Below are 22,438 nucleotides of genomic sequence, written 5' to 3' on the forward strand. Positions count from 1 at the left end.
AATGTTTTCGTCAGAGTGCATTCTTTTTTTTTTGGATAAAAAATTGTTCCCTGGTTTGAATGAGATATGAAAACTGAGAACTTCCTTCTCGTGTTTTGAACGAATCTTGTTTGTTGGCTTCTTCCGTGTGTCCTGATACTACCTCCCTGCATGGTATATATATTGTCAGACGTAAAAGAAAGCTGCAGATTGATCAGGTGAAGACTTAATAAAATATGGGAGAGAGAGAGAGACTTAATTATGAACTTTTCATAGATACAGATATACTGCCGACATTCACCATATGAGGAAGGCAGATGTCTAGGAGTATGTATCTTCTGAGTTTCCGGCCGGGAAGGAGAGGTTCGATAGACAGACTTCACTAACTACTCACCTTGCAAGCTTGATTCAGATTCCGCAGGAAATCGAGAAAGGTAAGCCCCGTTCTCGCGTCTCTGGTCGTCGTTGTGGTATTAATACTGGGCACGAAAGCCTCCGCAGCAACGGTCTTTGGCATGAGTCCGCATCGTAGGGCGGAGGGTCTTCTGACTTCTGGTTTCCATATGAACACCAAGGGTATAAGTCCTCGTGAATACGCACCGTGCATTCCGATGTCCCGGACAATTCTAATACCGAGTCGACCAGATCCAGAATCTTGGGCATTGCAGCAGGAAATAAAGTGATCCTTTATCAATTAAATTCAGTATGTAGTATTCACACGCAGATAGATGAAGACTGAATAGTACGTCCTGCTGGTCCAACACAACGTTGGATTGGCTTGACTGAAATGAATCTTTTCTTGCCCACAAAGACATCGGCTTATTACACTTCTTCCAACTCGTCTGCTAGAAAGACTGCACGCAGACACGTCACATCAATCGCATTGCCTAATCGGGACAGCAGCTCAATCGAGTTGATGTAATAGTAATAATAAAACAGGAGAATGTACAGTACCGTACAGCTATGACCGAAAAGTCGGGGCCGGTAATTTGCATACGCAGAATAAGACGGCTAACCAGCGACCAGACGACCAGCGTAGATGTTATTAACAGGTTTCCAACTGAAGTTTTCTAGCAAGGAGGCTCATTGGATGGTTGCCAGAAACAGGCCGATTGGAGGACATTGAAATGGATTTGTCGCGTGGTCATGACATACGCCTGTTATTCTATCACACAGCCCGTTGCTCAACACAACCAACACGAAGATGGTTCTTCTCAAGTCGCGATGCGATCCCGCAGACCGCAAAGCTCTCATCGCCGTCACGCTGAGCACCTCTCCGTCCACGCTTTCTCTCTCTCCAGCAGCTTCGCCCTTCCATCTGATCATCCATCTCCGGGCCATCGAGTCTGTCCATCCAGAGCGGCCCATTACCATCTGCGTTTCTCATACCGTATTCGGGCACGCAAAGGGCGTCGACACTCCCGCTCGAGGAGCCTTTGGGGCTGGCCTAGTCTCTACGTCGGATCCCTCCTGGACGATCTCACTGGGGTACTTCATGGTGCACGACGCAAGGGACGAGAATAGCGACTCGCCGAATCTGCGGGATCGCGGTCTGGAGTTCCTGACCATCCCTGCTCATGGCGAGGAAGTCGTCGTGGTGCATGACATGCCACTGAGTCGCCTGTTCAAGTACTCCAGCCTGAAAAAGGAAGACCTCCTGCGGGGAGAGACATTCAAGGTACGCATGCATGACGGGTTTGTGGGGACGATGTGGTGGTGCTGGGGAGACGTGGACGGCAATCTGAAAGAGAAGAAGTTGCATGCATGGCAGAGGGGGATGAATCTTGGTAATGCAGAGAAGCCTAGTGAGGAGGAGGTCGAGAAGGAGGGCTGGGTGCTGGGTGAGGATCCTGCGGAGCTGGAATTCATCGATCAATCCGGATGGGTTGAGGTCGAAGTTACTGAATAGTTCGTTTGCCTTCTTTACTTTTGTACACAATGTACAGCCGTTTGAATTTGCTGACCAGGTGGTATTTGAACTGTGCTGAAAATCAGGTCAATAGGCAGAATGCCACAGGTTAATGTCTTGAAGAATTAATTAAGAGTAGCATACATGGCATAGCACATTAAACTGTCACTGTTCAGTTATATAAAAAGTCATACTGGCAGAGATCGATCTATATTCAAAGTTTCAAAGCTGAGCATAAAAAAAGGACCCAAAGAGTGGGTATGGGAGACACTCAATATAGCAGTTAAGTGACTCAATCCTTCGAAACAAATCGGGAAACCTATGTAACCCTGATCAGGTGAGTGCATTACAAAAGCCATTAAACAGCGTATAATAATTAATTTCATTTTCTTCTTTCCTTCCTTTTTTTTAATTGGCCAGTCTAGAGGATACGGCTAAAGATAAATGATTATATTATCACCTAAATATTCGGCTCTGACAAGACCTTTGTCAGGACCAGGTGAGTATATAAAATCGGGTAATTTAGCTGTCAAGGAATAATCAAAAACAATTCTTATGCTACAGAGAAACCTTCATATTTTAAAGTTCCCTCCCTTAAAAAAAATACATGACAAGAATAAGATGAGACGAAACGAGTCGAGATGAGACGAAACTGCATTGTACCAAAACAAAACAAAAGAAAAGAAAAGAAAAAACACACATGGAAAAAAAAATCACCCCAATCAATCCCATTGTCGAGTCGAGTTGACTTGGATTAAATTCAATAATCCCCTCTTCCTCTGTTAATAATTAATATACTGCAAATGGGACACCTAAAAAAGAAAAAGAGAAAAAAAAAGAAAAAGAGAAAACAAAAAGGAAAAGAAAAAGAAAAGAAAAGAAAAGACAAAAAAATAACGTAAGAAAAGAAGAGAACGAGAGAGTGACCTTTTCACTTCACTTCCAACCCTCTATTCAATTCATTCCTTTCATATGTCATGACACCCCATCATCTAGATCCTTCCGCCGTCGTCATCGGCTGCGTCAACTGCGTTGGTACAGGTACAGCAGCTCCATTGTGAGTAGGACTTGGAGGAAGACCAAATCTGTGAGAGTGTTGTTGATTCTGATGCTGATAATGATAGGGCGTGCCCGGTGGGTTGGCCTGCTGCCGCCGCTGCTGCTGCTGGTGGAAGTAATTAATGGTGGTTGTTGCCGTCATCTCTGCTACTGCTACAATGCAAAAGATAAGTAAGTATTAGCATAGCAAGTACATCCTTCATTGCTCCTGCTGCTGCTGCAGAAAAAAAAGAAAACGACAAGGTGATGGCAGACAACAGCATACTCACAGCGCAATCTTCTTCACAACAAAGTACGCCCCAGTACCCAGGAGAGCGACCTTAACGAGCGCCATACCCTTTCCCGGCCTCCCACGGACGAAGACTGGCGGAAAACCCCGAAAGGAGGACGAAGAGGAGGAGAAGAACGGCTGTGTAAGTCTCGGAGAAGAATATCGTCGCGAGTGTAGTAGGGAGGGTAGAGAGCGGTAATGGTGGTGGCTGTTGCGGAAGGTTGGGGAGTCCATTGATTGATATTGATTCGAATATTTCTTTCTTTTATCGTGTCTTTGGATGGTTATTATTCTTGTAGTAGATTATATATCTATATTTTCCAACAGCGAGGTAGTGGGTGAGTCATTAATATAATGACTCGTCCGTGATAAGCACGAATTCGCCGAGGTCCGAACTCGGTGATTTCGTCTCGGTATATTCTTATCATAACCCTAACTACTATTATACCTTCCCTTTTGTATTACTACCGGCACTGCACGGCTAGAATTAACTACAATCTATACTGTAATGCTGCCCTCTGCCAAACCAGGAAAGTACAACAGACTCGAAATGCCAAAATCAAGGCTTGGGTCCTATGATCAACTGTCTCAGCAAATCTGCTTCCTTTAGTGTATATCTACAGAAACTTACATCAAACTCTGCAAACCCTGCCTGCCCGGTCGTCAGCATCTCGACCGAACTCTGCGGCGTGCTCACCGCAAGCGACGCCTGCAGCAGCGAGTAGCATTTCTTCAGGCTCTGCTTGACCGTCTCGTATACCGCCTGCGTCACGTTCTGCCCCGACTCCATCGCCTGGATCTGGCTCAGCATCGCGGCCACCATGTTGTACCGCTTCAGGCTCGGCTGTCCCAGCTCGATGATCTGCAGCAGCTGCTCGAGGATGTGCTCCAGGCGCTGGACGAAAGGCGCCCGGTTGGCTTTCGCCATTTCGTCCAGCGGGTCGTCCGCCACACAACCCGACGGCCGCGTCGCCGCTTCTTCTTCCAGCTGCGTGATGATCTCTAGTCCCAGCACCGTGATGACGTCCAGACTAAGGGCGCCCTTGAAGGTTCCTCGGCCGAAAATGGTCAGTCGCCCAAGGTCATCCACTTCGCCGGACGGAAGTTTGAGACTGTCGGCATAAGATGCGATGACCATGGAGGACTCCACGCACACTTTCCGCGACAGGTAGAATCGGGGATCCTTCCGGGCATCGAGCATGAACGGCCGGTGCAGAAACAGGACGTATCGCCGCACGTACATGTCCAGAAACTTGCGGTGGAAATCCGTCGGGCCCAGGTCTCGACCGGGTTGACGAGACATGTTGGCGTGAAAGAAGGCCGCAATCTCCCTGCAGGCAGTCCTCAGTTCGGTGCCCAGCTTCACGGCCGTTTCGTAGGACTGCCCCTGACGGAAATCGTTGACTCGCCGGGCCACTTCAAGACGTAGTGGCAGCGATTTCAGAAGCAGGATCTGAATAGATGACTCCGTGAACTCATGGCTAGGCTTAGGAGCAGGCGGAGTCTTGGTGTCCGCATCGATGTCCTTGTCATCGATATTGGACGGCGCCTTGGTGTCGAAGTCATGAGGAGAAAGTAACAGAGGCATCGCGGAGTCCAGGGAAGACTGGACAGCCAGCTCGACTACGGTGGCCCAGAGTCGCCGTCGCATCTCCGACTGGAACACCGACAACGCCGGGAAGAGTTCCGGGTCCCGGTGCAAGCCCATCGCCATGGCCATCCTCACCAGAGACCCCGCCGAGATCCACGTGGATTGCCCCCGGGAGTTGGTTTGGCGCGCCAGAAGTAGCAGACAAAAGACCTGCAGCCCATCCAGATTGAGAGTCGACTTTTCCGAAGGCCCCACGAGCCACCATTGAGCCGCATAGATCCAAGTCTGCGCCAGACGACGGATGCGCTCAAAGTCGCCGCGATCAGGGTAAAACGCCGTGCCGATGGCGAGCATCAAGACCAGCCTCATGAGGAAGGGCGTCGGGGTGGACTGGGGATGTTCCCAGAACTGGTGGTAGTCTTTCCAGAACGACGGGATGTGAACGATCCGGTAGACGAGCTCAAAGGTCCGCAGGTAGGCATGGACCAATTCATCGCACACGGCCCTGGCCGGGATGGTGCCCAGCAGGTCCGGGACGGGATCGTTCAGCTTGACAGACTGCTGGGCTTTGGCCAAGTGTCGCAAGTTCCGACAGTCCTTCAGGATGCTGGTCAACTCTGCTTTGGCATCGCTGAATCCAGGCTCGACATCCTTGGCGTCGAATTTGGGTATGATTTGAAACTGCGAATCGTCAGTTTGGCCCTTGCTCGAAACGTCATCCTTCATACTTTCTCAGCGGTGTGCAGCCAGTGGCTTTGCCCAAATAGTTTCGTCTTGTCTGGCGAGATCCGGAGGCGTGGAAGCGATGAAGGGATCGACGAGTCAGCAGTTGTTGTCTGCGCTGGCCCTGGCTGGACGGCATGAGACCCGGAGAGCTGCTGTTCGGCTCGGAGGACCCGGTTGCTCAGGTCTCGCACGGCCTGGGCCAGGCCGGGATCGGCTGGAGTATGGTTTATCTCATTGCTTGATAGCCGTTCCTCCAGACGCTGTAGACGCTGCCGAAGGTCCTGGATGGTCCGTTCATGGTTGGAATGGGATACCAAACTGGGACTATAACCTTGCAGACTGCTCCGCAAGTCACGGTCCGTTGTCCGCACTTCGGCTTCCACTTGGGATGGGTGCGACTGAGGAGTCCTAACTGGAGCTGGGACTGGAGTATTCGAGACCACGTGAGACGGGTCTGGAATTTCAAAGGAAGACCTGTACGAGCAGGTAAGCGAGCTTCGAGAACGCACGCAAGGGCCGCAGGGCACGGCTTGGTCACAGCGGATCTTGCGGCGACGGCATTGCTCGCACGACTTGGCTGGCCGGCGGCGCTTGCGCGGTGGCGTCACGCTGGGCAGTTGGTCGGCCATAACTGCCGCTGAAGGTGAAAAGCATAGGACCGAGCAGATCTCGAAGCACTGGAATATTGTGATGGAAGAATAAATCGCATCCGTAAAGCCGAACTCGGTCTCAGGGAATTCTCCGCCGATGCCGAACTTTTGCCCGGTGGATGGGGTCACGTGTGCGGTTCTTATCTCCGTCGCTTTGCCTGTTTGGTCAAATTACCGAGCTTGTTCATGAAAGACCGACAAAATGACAGGCAGACAGCGGTTTGCTCTATAAATTCAGTTGTATTTATCTTAGCTGGTCGAAAGATGCATACGCCACCTTTGCATCCATTCTCCACCCAACCATGAAGTAATAATCACCATGGCGGATTCATCAACCTCTTCCGCGGCAGACTGAAACCATTACCAAGACCCTCAGATCAGGGCGCTTACGAACCCAAGCCATTGCTCCTCACGTCCCCGAAGGCGGCACCAAAGCGTAGCTTACTGTAGCAGGCGCGTCTGCGCACTGTTGGTCTCCGGGCTCTTCCAGGCCGAATATGAGGCCAACCAGGCGAAGTGCAACACAAACTCTGAGGTCTCGTGGATCACCTCGAGTTTCTCTGCCTCGTGCAGATTTCGAGCAACGGCCCGCTGATATTGCATCGTACTCGTACTATGGATGCCGGGCATGGCGCCACTGTCATCATCACTATCACGATCCTGTTCAGGATCACTCTATCAATCTGGGTTCGGTGCTTGCTCATTGCCAGCAGTATTGGAAGGAAGGAAGATCTGCTCGAAGAGATTAAGGATTCCTGTCAAGCTCGATGACGATGGCGATCGCCAAAGCAAATAACGTTACCGTCACCTAACCTAGTCAGTCTTCTGTCTGCCAAGGAAAAAAAAAAAGAGACAAAACCTACCATCATCGCAAGAAACCCTATACAGTTCATCTCCCATCCTCCAACATATATCTTCCCCCGTGCAATCGCGTGCTGCTGTCTCCAAAACCGAAATGCGCCCATGGTGGTGACGAGGATCGCACAGCCGTGGAACGCGACCGACAGGGGGATCCCAACCGTGTAAAAGTCAAACGGGGCTGAATGTAGACCCTGCAGTCGGAACAGCTGTGCGATCAGCACGCCTTGCATCGAGAGCGCGGCTGCCGTTCGGATGTAAGCGAGGAATGTCCGTTCTAGGGCTGATCCTTGCGTTAGAATTGCAGGCAGGAAGAATTGATTCCGCCTGGAAAGAAACAACTTCTGCACTCACCAAAGTAGTCGCGATTGCCCTTCCGCGGAACGGTCAGAGCAACATTCCTGGACCAGAATCGCCGGATAGACTGAAAAGACTGCTTATCACGACGGACGCTGCTCCGCTCGCTTGCTGACGCAACACTCTGGTGAGGAGTGACACGGTACTCTCCCGACGACAAGGACGCACTGGACGGACTGTAGTGGGCGGTAATCTCATCTAACTCGGTCACCTCTTGCGGGTAATCGCTGCTGGTAGAAGGCCGTCGTCTGGCCTGGTCGGGCTGAGGCACATTGTCGGCGAGCGGGGGAGCCTGGCGGGTGTCATTTGTCAGATCTGCCATGGCCATCTGTCAGGCATGTGCCAGAATGCGAAATGAGCCCGTCTTGACAGGACGCATCTGCATCTCGACAGCTGCAATGGCAAGAACGTAGCCGTTTGACGGCGACATCTCCGACTTGGCTGCGGTGACCCTGGAGCCCCACATGCTGGAGGCGGTCAGCCAGTCCGGGGCCCCGACCGACCTGGGCATGGAAGCGCAAGATTGTCTGTTATAATGGATTTATTCGAGATAAGAGATTCTTTCGATCTATATACACAGTATACGGACTAAGACAGCCACTAGACGCAGGTTAGCCAAGCGTCAGGCCTAAGATCGCGCGTCCACCAATTGTCTGCTGCTCCGCAATGGCGACATCGCCAGCCAACCATCTCAACTAAATCAATTGCAACAGAAATGAGGAAAGAAAATGAAAGAGAAAAGAAGAACGATAGTCAGAAATCAATAAATAAATCACTAGAGGGAAATGAATTAATTTATTATCTGGATTATGAGACTAATTGATGCTATACTCTCGAAGATACAACTGTCTTGCCTGATCGGCAGACCAACGATCCGGTGGAGTCTGCAGTGGAGACGTCAACCAAGTAGCGTGAGCATTCTCGATTTCTTTATTTTTACTTCATATTTCGTATTTTATTTATGCAAAAGAGTAATTTATCTGCTATTATTCAAAACAATATTGTTTTCTGGTAATTGTTTGTGAAATAATTAAACCAGAAGCAATTAAATTAAAAATCACCTCCACCATAAAAACATTAATTTCCGTTTTTGCATACTGTCACGTGCCTCTGTAAATATTAGGAAAGGGATGTAGCTAGAGTTATGGCAAAAAGAGATTACATCAAGGGATATAGTTAGTAAGCCCGGCTAGAGAGTAGATGAAAAGGACTACTAAAATATGAGATATAATAATATATAGAGAGGAATATAGGTGGGGAGCCCGCCTGAGAAGTAGATTGCCTCAGAGATACAAAGTCCTTGGCACAACCAGGTGTATTTTCTCTTCAAATCAGTCCAGCAAAGCGAGACCTGCAAGACTTGTAGTATAATTAAAGCAATTGACTTGACTCCGTCTTTCACAACGCTCGTAGGTAATTAGTTTAATTCTGCCCTGTGAATTGTCGTATCAATAAGACTGGGATAAAATATATATTCCGTTATACCTACGAATAAACAGCGATAAGGATATCGCTAGCAATATGCTGAAATCAATGAGAGGTCTCTCCGATGCTTGTCATAATTGAGTTCCTAGCTTAGATGGCATCTGTAATTTCCCTTCCGGTGATTTTAGTTTCACTGTCTTTGGGCTATTAGCGTCCACTTGCTCACTGACCAGCTCCTCTTGCTCATTTATTGCTTCCTCTCGGTTATTTTGTTCTTTCTTCTGCTTTCTCCTCTCTTTTCTGACCTTGGTTATCTTCTGGCCCTTCTTGGTTACACACATACTTATCTTAGTGCCCCCTTTTTTTATCAAGTATCTAAAAGATAGCCAAATCTTAAAATAGAATATTTATGGTTAGATCCTAGATAACTACGGCCTTTATAGCCATATCCATTATAGCAGTAAAATTTGGTCAAATATATATATCATGTTCAACTGTGTACAAGCTCCACCAAAACTAAGCAATCTACTACTAACACGGTACAAGATGACTCCTCATCAAGGGGTTTGTCAAAAAAAAACTGGGGCACACAAAGAAAAAAAAACCTAGGTTATCTGGTAAACCACTAGTATGATTGATAGCTGCCGGTTGACAGGATTTAGGGGGTTAACACGGAAAACAGCAATCCATCTGGTTCTCAGCAGCGGGCCTTGGATGGTCGTGCCGTTGCCGTCGTTGATGGGGTCGCCCAGCCCGCCGTTGGCCAGATCCTGCTGCGGGGTCTGGTAGATGATATTCTTGTTGCTGTGAAGGGAACTATCTAATGATACAGGCGTTGGTACTGGGTACCTTTTAATTGAATACATTGAAGAGACAAGGGGGAAAATGCTCTCAAGCACGTGGTTTGAGAAGCATGAGGATGTCAAGCTACGAACCAACTTCTTCCGTGATCTTTCTCGGATTCTGTTGAGTCTCGCGCGTATACCTCTACCAAGGATTGGGTCTTTTGTGGTTGACAATGATGGATTTTTACAATTGACGAATCGACCACTCACGCTTGAGATTCAGGAGTTGGAAAATGAGGAAATTGCGACAGATATACCACGAGACTACACCTATTTAATGGTAGATTCCTACATTACAGATGTCCTTGCGTTTCACGACAATCGCCTCCGATATCAACCAAACGCAATTAATGATACAGGTGACTATATTTATCAAGCCTCAGCACTATCAGCGATGCGAGCGATTTTCCCCTTATATTTCCAGCGAAAATTCCGTCGTAGGCCTTTTATATTTACGTTGACAGATCTCCATCAAAGCAACATCTTTATTGACAAAGACTGGCATATTGTCTCTCTGGTGGACCTCGAATGGGCATGTTCTCAGCCAATCGAGATGTTTCAGCCCCCTTACTGGCTCACAAATAAAGCAGTCGACCAGATAGATTCCGAGGAATACGATAAGATTCGGACAGAATTCCTGGATATTCTAGCCGCCGAAGAGGAGCGATCTGACGGCACTGGATTCCGAGACCTGAAACTGTCATCTCTCATAAAGCAGGCATGGAAGATGGGCACCTTCTGGTGCAGTCTTGCGCTGTCTAGTCCAACAGGTCTCTTCGCCATCTTTGAGAAACATCTTCAGCCTCAACTCTTGAGAAATGTCCAGACCATGGTGCTTTCCATCAGATTATGCCTTGGTACTGGGCGAAAGACGTCGTGGGCATTTTGGCACGGAAACTGTCAGATAGGAAGGAATATGATGAACGGCTTCGAAAAGCGTTTGACGATGACGTTCTGGAGGATTAACAATTCCTGACAGACATCACTTGTTGCTACCATTGCTGGGACTCTGCTGCACCTTGCCCTGAAGTCCCCTCAAAAGAATTAGTACTAAAAAGCAGGCAGAGAAGATAATATGACAAACCCTAGGCAGGCATTAAGGGTAAAGAAATTAAGGCAAGATAAAAAGATAGAGGAAGGGAGAGAATACTATCTGGAAAGTATGGCCTAGAGCAGCCCTTGAAAAATAAAAGTAGGGGGGTACTAAATTTGGCCTTCAATAGTATTACCATATTTTTCAGAAATACTAGACGAAGAATTAATTAGGGCTTGGCAGGTGCAAGTAAATATTTATTTAGGCCATCTTCAGTCATATGACATATCCTTAGTGCGGCGAAGCCAAGTTGCGAGTAGATGTGAAATCGACACCATATATAGTGCAACTGGCGGTAATTACCGGCGTCAATTTCTCAGGTGCTCATATTCTAGTTTTAAATAAGGCTGGATAGCGATGCTGTTTAATACTTGGGTCGTACTGTACAGTAGATACAACGAGGAGGGTTTATGGAGGAAGACAAAAGTGAGATCTTGTATTGTTGAAATCTGGCAATGGATTGTTGGCCTTTGAGCTTTTAATTAATAAAGGAGGCCTCGGCGAGTTTTAATGCCAATTGAGTTTTTTGTGATTATGTGCATGTGATATTGTGGTAAATGTAGGTCCAGAACAATCTAGTAAAACACTACTGTAGCTTGCCAAGGATCTAAATCTCTTTGCCAAAACCTTCGCTTGCAGATTCTCTCGTTCTATCACGGTTCTAATGGCGACTTTCCGCGAAGTTGCGGGGTTAACACAATGCAACCAAGCCAATTCAAAACGACTGTCTATGATGCTACTGCTGCTTTCACTGCTTGCTTAAAATGTCTATAGACAGAATCTACAGTTTTATTGAGAGGTGTGTTGTCCGATTGGTGGATTCACTTAATTAAATGCCGTTTTTGTCGAGATTAAGACAACTTGATTATTGAGAGTAGTTGTATATGTAGAAATTTTCCGTCTCTTAATATACACTCTCCTGTGATACAAGACAGCTCTACACATGTATAAATAAGAGTATTTGCCTCTAAGTCTCTGTAAGACGAGATCAGTCGGTTCTTGCTCATCTTAGTCATGCAGGTCTCTCGTATCGCTGCACTTGCTGCCCTCCTGCAGGGTGCCTGGGCACAAGCAGGCCCCTACGCTCAGTGTAACATCTTCCATCTGGACCATTCATTGTTAGATCTGTAAAGTTGCTGACATTGACCAGGCGGCGGACTCGGCTATTCAGGAAGCACCGTCTGCACTGCAGGTTATATCTGCACTTCACAGAATCCTTGTAAGCACTCCATCTCAAGGCGCTTCGATAATGCACTGACTTGATGTTGGCAGATTATTATCAGTGTGTCCCGGCAACAGCAACGACTACAATCGCAGCAACGACTACAACCTCGCCTGCTTCAGCATCCTCCACTTCCACTGCCCCTTCGACCACTTGCACTGGGACGTTCACGCCCATCTCAGCCGCCGACTTTGTCGCCAATCTCAATCCCGGATGGAACTTGGGAAACACACTCGATGCAATCCCCGACGAAGGGTCATGGAATAATCCTCCCGTTGTGCCGTTGACGTTTGACGATGTGAAAGCGGCGGGTTTCAAGAGCGTCAGACTTCCAGGTAAGCTGCGGCACATGAACTGTGTCAAGTTATTTATACTCACGTTCGCAGTCACCTATGCATATCACTTTGTAGGTGGCTCCCCTGACTGGACCATCAACGCGACATGGCTGCAGAGGGTATCCGACGTGGTTGACATGATCACATCCCGCGGGTTGTACGCCATCGTCAACGCTCATCACGGTGAGCCAGATAGACATACAGACACCTAACTCCAGAACCAGGCTAACAAAGACCAGACTCGTGGATCTGGGCGGACGTAACCCAGCCAGGCGCAAATCTGACCATGATCGAGGAAAAGTTCTACCGTCTCTGGTACCAAGTAGGCAGCAAGCTGGCGTGCAAGTCCAGCCTGGTCGCATTCGAGCCCATCAACGAACCGCCCTGCAACGATGCGACTGACGCCGCCGAAATCAACAAGCTGAATGCCATCTTCCTGAAGGCAATCAACGATGCCGGCGGATTCAATGCCCAGCGCGTGGTGACCCTCGTTGGTGGCGGCGAGGACAGCGTCAAGACATCGGAGTGGTTCGTGGCGCCGACGGGGTATCCGAATCCTTATGCGATTCAGTTCCACTACTACAATCCTTGTAAGTCTATGGCAGTGACTGAAATGCAAGTACAGTACTAACGCCATGTTTGTAGATGATTTTATTTTCAGCGCATGGTAAGCATATCTCACCATTTTCTGAGTGGTCATCACTGAATTATGGCCCAGGGGCAAGACGATCTGGGGCTCAGAATCCGACAAATCCGCCCTGTCGACCGATCTCCAACTGATCCGAAACAACTTCACTACCGTTCCTCTTCTGATCGGAGAATACGATGCGTCCCCGACAAACTGCGAAACGGCCGCGCGGTGGAAGTACTTCGACTATTTCATCCGCACCGCTAGCGCGCTCAACATATCAACCATCCTGTGGGATAACGGTGGAGATCATCTCGACCGTACGACCGGCACCTGGCGCGATCCATCTGCCATCAACATCATCATGGACGCAACCGGGGGAATCACCAACAGCCTGCCCGACAGCACGGAGGATCCGAGCGCGACGACGCAGTGGTCGTCCGCGTACATCTTCCACAAATACGGGGATCCGGTCAGCGATCAGAGTCTCCCGTTCCTGTTCAACGGGAACTCCGTTTCGTCGATCAGTGCGTCGGACGGGACGAAATTAACGGCTGATACGGACTACGTCGTTGCCGGCTCGAATATCACATTCAAGGCGTCGTTCCTCTCGAAATACCTCTCTTCGACAACCGCGCCGGGCATTCTCGCCAATCTGACCGTGAGCTTCTCTGCGGGTGCTTCGGAGGTGATCCAGCTCGTGCAGTGGAAAACGCCTTCACTGTCGTCCACTTCCGCGGTTGCGTCTGCCGTCAACGGCTCCGATCTTTACATCCCTATCACCTGGGGCGGTATACCGAAGCCAGCGGCCGTGAAAGCCGTCGAGGCGAATGGGAACTACCTCGTCGACAGCTGGACGGAATACCTACCTGCGATCCAGCAGGGGAGGACAGTAAGCTTGCGTACCGCCTACATGAATGAATCAAAGGTAGTGCTAACTAATCTGATGTGACGCAGACATACAGCAGCCAGTGGAACTGGGACGACTCGCATGTCATCATCACTGCAGCGACAATCAGCGACGTTCTTGCTGCGGGCCAGACGACTGTGTTTACGTTCGAGTTTTATCCTCGAGATAACGGGGTTGTCAACGCGGTCAATTTTACGCTGACTGTGTAGGCAGCCTACCAGAAGACGAGCGTGTGTTCTGAGCTGTCAATAAGCTGGTCTCGATTATCGTTTACTAGCAAGGATAGTCATAATTCTATCTATTACTCCGGATTATAGTTTTGCTTCTTCTGTAGCTGATCAGCTTCCATCTTCCTTCCTTGTCTCGGGTATTTGCTTGGTACTACCACTTCTGAGTCCTAAGTGCTGACAGTACAGTACGTACTCTGTACATAAGCCAAGTATGTACTCCGTAAGCAGCAAAGAACTACGTACGAGTCATAATTAACAGACCATCAAATTCTTTGTCTATCAGGAGAGCAAGCAAACAAACAAACAGCAAACGCAAGCTGACACTAACCTGTGCAACGTGAGTGAGGCTCACGAGCAGTTCAGTTCCCCTGCCGATCAACAATCCTTGGAGGACGTTCCTTACTGCCAGTGACAGAGTAATCAGTGTACAAAGGTGTACAGAGTAATCAGTATAAAGTACTCCGTACATGTAGAGTAATCAGTATACTGTACAGAGTAATAGTGGACCTGCGAGATCGACGCTATGCGGTGGAACATGCTGACTGGTTGACGCTGATAGTACGAAGTAATTACTGCTGCTGGAGGTAGATTGTTCGTATTAACCCCTATCTTTTTTTGTACTTCGCATCTGCTCTGTTCTCTATCATTATTGGTTTAATTGTTATTTAAACCTGCAGCTTCCTCAATTTATAGTATACAAAATTCTCAAGAGAATCTAAAGCATTTCTATTTCTACTTCACTTCTACACTCAAGCATCGCAACACAGTCCAAAAACATCATCTCAATTTCAACTTTATATTCAAAAAAAATGCACTTTCTCAAAATCGTCCTCCTAACCGCCGCAATGGCCATGACCGCCAGCGCCAGATGCTGTGGTGTCACCGAAGCCTGCCATCCAGACAAATGCCACTGGGAGGACTGCGGTGCGAATTGTTGTGCCATGCACGACATTACTCCTGTAAGTTATATTAAAAAAGAAGAAGAAAGGCAACTAACTAATCTTGTTATTAATTTATAGAATGGTTGCGGTGGTTGCTGGCCGGTGAGTTTTAAAAGATAATTATTAAAAAAAAATCAAGATCGAATGAAGATGAACTGATACAAATAATTCTCTTGATATTAGTCCGGTTGCTAAACAAATGAGATAGATGGAGTGACTCTTCCACGACGGCCGAACGAAGCAGACTAGCATTTGGGTATGCGTTGGGAATTGGATCCGCGTCTGTGTCTGGTTCTGCATTGCATTAGCAGAGGTGCCCATGACCATGACCAAAAGTGAGGTATCATCTATCTTTACAAATAAATCGTGTATTTATTTCTTTTCTGTCTGTTATATTGATCAAGGTTGAGAGAGCGATTCTTGTCTTAGCTCTCTTCAAGACATTCTTTCCTTAATTATTAAATTACAATGCGATGTATACACTTATCTTGAGAAGTCAATAAAAAAAAAGCCATACACTGACAATGCAAAGGAAAGCCAATGAAACCATTACACATTGCTATTACTTCTAGCAAGAGCAATCATTCCAAAACACCTAACCTAATGCAAGATAACACAACGCAAAACCGAAAGGAACATTAAATAGAAAATAGAAGAGGCAGACAGCTAATCAATACCGAACAGTCAGTATACCAACCCAGGTAGGTATTAGACGCAAAACTTCGCGGGTATCTTGTACACCAACTGCCTGGAAAACCGAAACAGAAACAAAACAAGTCGTAAACGGTTCATGACAAACAAAGCTAATAGGTATTGATTGTCATCCCCTCTCATCAATGTCGTCCTCTTGATGCCCCTGCTTCCTCGCCAGGTCTGGCCTCTGCTCTTCTGGACCCCTGCTCAGGCTGCATATTATTGGGCGTATAGCACACGTACTCGCCATCGCCTCCTTGCGCACCCACCGTCACCCACACATACTTCCCTCCATTCCCGGATGGACGCTCCTGCGGGCCGTCCCAGTATATCTCCGGCGGATGTTCAGTGTAGCTGTTGCCATCGCTGTCAACTCTGGCAGCAGACGGCCGTGGCCGCCCGCCCAGTCGACCATAGCGGATCCAGCCGCTCAGAACGTTTCTCACAAAGTCCATCTTCTGCAGGAACAAGTTAGCCTCCAGAACTTCCCGTAATCGCTCGTCCGTGGCTGCTTCAGGCGGTGCGCTCGCAACGGCCAGAAAGGTCGCTGCCTCATCTGACGCTACGGCGCGGGTATCAAATCCAGTGGGATGCATCTTCCCCTTCGCGCTGAGGTAGCGAGCTGCAGACGGAGAAAGATGGTAGAAGTCTATCCAGGGCGATGCGCCTCGACTGCTGCCATGGGAAATCACCAGCTTGGTGTGGTCGGGGAAATTAAACTGAACACGGAGTCAGCAATCAACAATTGACGGAAATCCATCTCAGACGTAAGACCTACCTGGAAAGCACCATCCCCAAACCCCCAAACGCCAACATTCCCCAAACGCTGGTAGAACTTGATGTACTGACCGGAGCTTCTCGTCGAAAGCGCATCGTCGTCAATTTCTTCATCCCCATGTCTGCCCAAAGAACCAATCATGTATTTCCCAAATTGATCTACCAGCTTGACCCGTTTCACTTTCTCCGCCTCAGACCTCGCGTACTCCATGCTAGAGCCCGTCTTGACCTTAACGCCCAGCCCACCAGAGCCACTGCTGGACGGTTTTACTTCGAACACTGTCGGTTGCACGAGGACTCTTCGAATCCCGCGACATTCAGGAGGTCCATTATCACAGTTCTCGTAAAATTCCACGGGCTTGCCGTTCCGGGGAACCAGCTGGTCCGCCTCAGAATAAGCGGATTGTCCATCGCGGTTCTCCTGGCTCCGTGCCTTGCGGCGGATATGTCTCTCGCCATCCCGAACGACAACGCAGCTCGCAGGCTGGCCATTCTCTGCTTTAAAGACGCACCCTACACTGCCGTCGTCCAGGACATAACCAATTCCATAGCGGTTCGTATAGTCGACCCATTTGATAACGTATGTATGTGGTCTGCGTCTCGCTTGCGGCCTGTATGCTCGACGAGATGACGTTGGTGTCAGATTCTTGAGCAGCACTTTGATGTCCATGACAACTTCTTCCGGTGAGGACCCTTGCATCAGCTCGAATTCCTCGCTGGAATGGATAAGGGGGCTCAGACCGAGCGTCGAGCGTGGCTTGTTTCCAGAGGAGCCTGTTCTGTTTGTGCCTTGCGGGCCCTTCTGCAAGTTTTGGTCTCCCCTCTGGGTCTGAAAACCTTCCCCTGTCGGCCTGATGTCCTCCTTTCCTCTCGATGGTGCTCGTGTCACCCTGGATGCGGGCGGTTCCGGCCGCAGTTCATCTCTGTCTGGATTTCCGCGAGAAGGAGGGGGCTGTTCTTCCTCTCTCGCAACGGGTGGATCAGGAGGTCTTTCAGAGGCAGCAGACTCAAGCTGACGCCGTGACTGTGAGCGTGTCTTGCCCATTGTGAAGTTGCTGGAAACACTCTCAGACTTGGGCATTGGAGGAGCGACAAGCCGGTCGAGATCGCGAATGGAAGCAGAATACGACGCCGCAACTCCTCGTGGAACACGCACAGGTCGTTGCGCCAGCCCTCTTGCAGAAGAATCCGGAACAAAGTCTTGAGTGTTGATGGCTCTTCTCATGGCTGCAGCGGTTTCCTGTGCACTGCGGGTTGTCCCGACGTTCCTGCTTGGCCCACGCATGGGCAGTGCTTGTTGCCGAAGGGTAGCCGCATGACTTTGTGGTTGCGATTCCATGCGCCGCAGCTGTGCGGCGGCGAGGGCTGCCTGCGTTCGGGCAAGTGAGGCAGAATCACCTTTAAGATCAGTGCTGTGTGGCATGGTTTCGTAGCTATCATCCGAACCAGAGTCGTTGTTGCGCTCCTTGAGAGGCACTTCGTTATCGGGTACACTCCAATCGCCATCAAGACTAACAGGATACCTATACACAAAATCCGGCGGCAACGGGATGATGGGAGAAAGTTTCCTGTCCTGCTCCAGCAGGGTCTCAGATAACGCAGTCTTGGAGGCATTTTTGCCCGCGCATTTGCGGTACGACCCATCTGGCTTTCGACCTACACCACATTCAGTATAAAACTCTGCTTTACAGAAGAGATATCGTTCTCTCGGATCTTTGATATGCGCTGCCTTGCTCAGGTATTTTTCATCGTATTCCAAGCTGTAGCCACCAATCATTCGGTCGCCTCGAGGCTCCTCCGCTCTAAGCCAGACCGGCTTCGTATGGCGGCATGAGGGATCCAGCTGCCGGGGAATACATCCGTCGTACATGTTGAAGAAATCATGGTCGACAATATCGTCAGGCAGAGGTCGCTCATCTTCAGCCAGATTCAGACAAGAGCTAACGAGGCTCTTTGCTTCTTCGGGTATGTGGTTGCCACACTCGGAATCTTTTGGCCAGACGTAATTCAAGTTCCTGACTTTCTTATAAATCTCTTCTTGGGTCTTTGATTGGAATGGAGGATAGCCGGTGAGCATTGCGAAACTGTGATACATATTAGCCCGTGAACATCGAGGACGGCTGTGGGACGGGGATTTACCAAATCACTCCCAAGGACCAGATGTCCACCTTTTGGTTGTGCCCACCCTTGCTTTTGTCGATGACCTCGGGAGCGATATAGTTGGGAGTTCCGCAAAGAGTTTGTCTCCTTCTCTCGTCCTTCTCTGACAGAATCATCGCGGCCAAGCCAAAGTCGCCCACTTTAATATTCATGTTGTGATCCAAAAACAGATTACCCATCTTCAGATCCCGGTGTGCCACCAATCGCTTGTGCAAGTATTTCACAGCCCCGCAGAGTTGGATCATGAAGCGCCTGACTTCTGGCAGCGACAAGCACTTTCTTTTCTTGACCATATCCATGACGGACCCGTTCGGACATAACTCCAGAATAACGTAGGTGCATTGCTCAAACGCAAAGGCGCGGTAGAATCGGACAATGTTGGGGTGTCGCATTTTAGAATGAATCTCGAGTTCGGTGCGAAACTGGGGTGCGATGTCAATTAATCATCCGCCATGAGATCAAAGCCTGAAAGACAAACCTTTTCTGCCATCTTTTTCTGATGCATCTCCGATTTTACCACCTTCATCGCAAAGACCCGCCCATTGCGCAGAAGCTTCCCTTCATAGCAGACCGCAAATCCCCCCTTCCCCAAAAACTGGCCCGTCGAGTACCTCTCTCCATCCTCGCCTGGCTCCGTCACAATCGGGGGTGGCGGCGGCGCATGGACTTTCGAGGGTGCTGGCTTTTGGGCCGGAGCGGCCGCAGGCGCGTTGGGATCCACCTTTTGACGAGTTTCTGATTCCTTTTTCTTGATCGGGAGATTGGTTGAACGAGGGGACAGCGCTTCCATCGCAATCCCAGGGATGGCAGTGTTTTTTTAGGTTGACTGGGAATTGGCGCACTGGGTATTCTCCTCAAAAGCCCATAGACCGGAGATGCAAAAAGCCGTAACGTCGTAAACTCTGGTAGCAGACCGTGACAAGACGAACGCAGCGGGTATCTCGTATGCCGTATTAGATGTATTATGTCTATTGTGATATAGTGCAGATATGTTGTTAGCAACTGAGGATTATCTGAAGTGCAGGGCATTTTTTGCACTTTGCACGTCACTGGAATAAAGAATGAGGATAGTCCTTACCAAAATACGAAGCCTCGAACAATGCGCATAAGCGACAAACAAGAAGCTCAGCACTGCACAAAACTCTTCTTCCCCATCGAGAGTGCAGGGTGTCAATGGACGTCACTTCTTGCGGTGCAACTGATAACAATAACAGTCGTCAGGCGGTGGCTGGGAAGTTTACTACTGAATCAGGAAATGTGTCAACACGGGACCCGGCCTCCGGAACAACCGTTTCTCCCGCAGCGTCATGGACAACTGGCCCACTTTGTGAGGGCAGCGATTCTGATTGGTTCGTGTTCCCTGCCTCCGATGTCATTCCGTCAGCCCGCTCGGGCCGATCGCTTCCTTCGAGTCATCATCCATCGCAGCGGCACAGTGTCTTGTCGGGTGCCTATACGTCCCAAACCATCCATTCAGCCGTTCTGATGGCGTTGATCTGGTCATTTACTCCAATTATATTCCCTTTTATGGCGTGAATTGTCTTGCAATTTTCAGGTGTTTGTTTTTTTCAGGTGTTTGTTGGCGTTCTTCTACCCTCCCCCGCTTTCTGAACCACAGCTATGTCGCTCACTCTAAAGCTCTCTTCTTTGCTTATCCGCACCCTATCAAAGCCTATTGCAGTATGCGACACAACACGATACCTTCCATGATACTGGTACCGATTTGCTGACATTGTGAAGAATCAAATAAAAGCCCAGGCCCGCGAACATGAGCGCTTCCGGCGGATGTGCGTTTCTTTCGCCCAGGCTCTCCACCGAGTCGACATGCGCTTACGGTTGGGCCTTCTTCGAGACAATGCAGCCATTGAAAGACAGGCTGCCAAAGAAGCAGCTGAGGCGGAGGCGAAGAAACACCAGTCGACGGTTCCCACAGTGAAAACAGAAGCCGAAACGAAGGCAGAAGAGGCTGCCGCGGCAAAAGCAAAGGAGAAGGCCATTGAAGCTGCAAAACAGAGACCTCTACCACGGATTCGGCCATTATCTGAAGCCAAAGCGATTGACACGGGTGCCAACTTTATCAGCGAGGCTTTCTTGTTCCTGGTGGCCGGTGGTCTGATCGTTTTCGAGTCGTGGAGATCCAGGAGAAAGGAGACAACTCATCGGGAGGACGTTCAGGATAGGCTGAATGAATTGGAACAGTCGGAGAAGGCTGCCAGGAAAGCCTTGGCTGCATTAGAGAAGGAGCTGCTGGAGCTCAAGGCTCAATATGGGAAGCATTCGGTCAAAGAGATGAAACGCGTGCTTCCCCGTGAAGTATGGGAAGAAGAACAAGAAGAGGAGGAAGAGAAAGCCAAAGAGCAGGGTTTGGTGTCACGGATCCGGGCCCTTTTCTCTTCAGAGAAGGCTGATCAGGCCCCTCAGCCCGGAAATGGAGCCGTCGGTGAACCTCAGGGCGTGCAGGAGCCGAAGTCTTCGTCAGCGAAGTCATCAACCCATCCCATAACACCTCCTTCCAAGGGATCACCTCAAGCAGGGTCGTCATCCAAAGACTCCTGATCTTTTTTAAGTACGAGTTCTTTCTAGAATTGCCACAGCTGGGTGTGGCTCTGCTATTCCCCTGATACCCTTTTGCATTTGATGAAAATATTCAATCAGGATGGTTATTTCCTAAAATATTTTACCGATCTACTGCCACTCTCCTTTTCCTCTCTCTGTACAATATATTATTGCTCATCACTCTTACTTGCCGCCTAGGTCATGTGAGCTAAGGTATCTCTTCTTGGTGTGGTGCTGGATGTCTTAAAGATTTACTACATTTCTATGCTGTACATAGAAACTTGTCAGGTTCATGATCAATGAGACTCTCCGTGAGTTGAAGAAATACGCAGCAGACGTTTGTACTGTACATTAAGAAACACCAGCCATGTTCTGTTCTTCCCTCCGAACTCGCCCCGTGTGGAGAGTTCTTGGACCTGTTGTGGAATCGGAAACGGACACGAAACTACAAGGTCGATCTGATCCTAGTAGATGTCGATGCAACTCATTAACAATACACAGAATCGTACCTTGAAACGCATGACTTTGTTTTTCGCCCTCTGGGCAGCCAGCAGAAGGGCTCACAGGAGCTTCGCGTTATTCTCGTCACGCCTTCTTCACTCGAGGACATCAATCGACAAAACATACTTGCTCGAGTCGAAAGATTCTCTCTGCTAGGAAAGAGCTTTGGTAACTCCAACCTTGCCATTGTTTTCCTTCAATCCGAAGAAGCGTTGAACAGTGCCAGTGGGAGATGCAAATTGGGCGGTTTGATGTCTTTGCAAGTACTGTAGGCGAGCCATCTGACAAACTCACAATTGGTATCCATGACTGACTCTGGTTATGTCTTCATTTCTAGTCTCTTCGAGTCACTTTCCATTCCAGCCGTCCCCATCATCCCGGTTTCAGAGCCCTCCACTCTCTTTGCATCCATTCGCGAATACTTGGAGGTTCTTGCGCGTGCACCGAGCCAGCTCAGCTCTTTTCCCACATCTTCATCGGCATTGTCTCTCCTCGGCCATGTAACTGCGAACAGTCCCTCCCAATCACTCTCGCAGCATGATATTAACGTCCTGAGTGATTTGTTCCCGTCATTGAGCGCCTTGAGCAGCGCCGTCAGGACGCCGGAAGGTCGTCAGCTCTTGACGGACTACCTTGGGGAAGGGACTGCGAGCAATATCGTCGAGTTCTGGGAACGAGAGTGGATTTGTGGTTAGGATGCGCTGGAGTTTGTGGTATCAAAT

General features: G+C 49.1%; 7 protein-coding genes across 7 annotated transcripts; 5 read left to right on the forward strand and 2 right to left on the reverse strand.

The window, feature by feature from the left end:
• Positions 1-1,183: 1,183 nt before the first annotated feature.
• T310_9374 (uncharacterized protein) lies at positions 1,184-1,888 on the forward strand (the record flags this gene model as incomplete). Its single annotated transcript, XM_013468164.1, has 1 exon — positions 1,184-1,888. One exon carries the CDS (start codon positions 1,184-1,186, stop codon positions 1,886-1,888), a length of 705 nt encoding a protein of 234 aa, XP_013323618.1.
• A 977-nt stretch (positions 1,889-2,865) lies between these two features.
• T310_9375 (uncharacterized protein) lies at positions 2,866-3,560 on the forward strand (the record flags this gene model as incomplete). The annotated part of the gene is made up of 5 exons (XM_013468165.1): positions 2,866-2,945; positions 3,013-3,062; positions 3,115-3,118; positions 3,180-3,360; positions 3,546-3,560. 5 exons carry the CDS (start codon positions 2,866-2,868, stop codon positions 3,558-3,560), a joined length of 330 nt encoding a protein of 109 aa, XP_013323619.1.
• Positions 3,561-3,777: 217 nt separating this feature from the next.
• On the reverse strand, positions 3,778-7,722 carry T310_9376 (C6 transcription factor; the record flags this gene model as incomplete). The annotated part of the gene is made up of 6 exons (XM_013468166.1): positions 3,778-5,490; positions 5,538-6,343; positions 6,458-6,536; positions 6,631-6,798; positions 7,049-7,326; positions 7,398-7,722. 6 exons carry the CDS (start codon positions 7,720-7,722, stop codon positions 3,778-3,780), a joined length of 3,369 nt encoding a protein of 1,122 aa, XP_013323620.1.
• Positions 7,723-9,371: 1,649 nt separating this feature from the next.
• T310_9377 (uncharacterized protein) lies at positions 9,372-10,646 on the forward strand (the record flags this gene model as incomplete). The annotated part of the gene is made up of 3 exons (XM_013468167.1): positions 9,372-9,389; positions 9,488-9,605; positions 9,658-10,646. 3 exons carry the CDS (start codon positions 9,372-9,374, stop codon positions 10,644-10,646), a joined length of 1,125 nt encoding a protein of 374 aa, XP_013323621.1.
• A 1,131-nt stretch (positions 10,647-11,777) lies between these two features.
• On the forward strand, positions 11,778-14,067 carry T310_9378 (Cellulase; the record flags this gene model as incomplete). Its single annotated transcript, XM_013468168.1, has 8 exons — positions 11,778-11,853; positions 11,914-11,982; positions 12,036-12,320; positions 12,372-12,503; positions 12,560-12,910; positions 12,966-12,987; positions 13,039-13,840; positions 13,906-14,067. The coding sequence occupies 8 exons, from the start codon at positions 11,778-11,780 to the stop codon at positions 14,065-14,067; spliced, it is 1,899 nt and encodes a 632-aa protein (XP_013323622.1).
• Positions 14,068-15,862: 1,795 nt separating this feature from the next.
• On the reverse strand, positions 15,863-19,449 carry T310_9379 (Polo kinase; the record flags this gene model as incomplete). The annotated part of the gene is made up of 4 exons (XM_013468169.1): positions 15,863-16,441; positions 16,501-18,583; positions 18,639-19,081; positions 19,138-19,449. The coding sequence occupies 4 exons, from the start codon at positions 19,447-19,449 to the stop codon at positions 15,863-15,865; spliced, it is 3,417 nt and encodes a 1,138-aa protein (XP_013323623.1).
• Positions 19,450-20,483: 1,034 nt separating this feature from the next.
• On the forward strand, positions 20,484-22,411 carry T310_9380 (OPA3 domain protein; the record flags this gene model as incomplete). The annotated part of the gene is made up of 5 exons (XM_013468170.1): positions 20,484-21,133; positions 21,414-21,428; positions 21,504-21,526; positions 21,717-21,984; positions 22,054-22,411. 5 exons carry the CDS (start codon positions 20,484-20,486, stop codon positions 22,409-22,411), a joined length of 1,314 nt encoding a protein of 437 aa, XP_013323624.1.
• Between the last annotated feature and the right edge of the window lie 27 nt (positions 22,412-22,438).

Source organism: Rasamsonia emersonii (assembly GCF_000968595.1).
Source record: "Rasamsonia emersonii CBS 393.64 chromosome Unknown ctg1118621762114, whole genome shotgun sequence".
In the NCBI taxonomy this organism is placed as follows: domain Eukaryota; kingdom Fungi; phylum Ascomycota; class Eurotiomycetes; order Eurotiales; family Trichocomaceae; genus Rasamsonia; species Rasamsonia emersonii.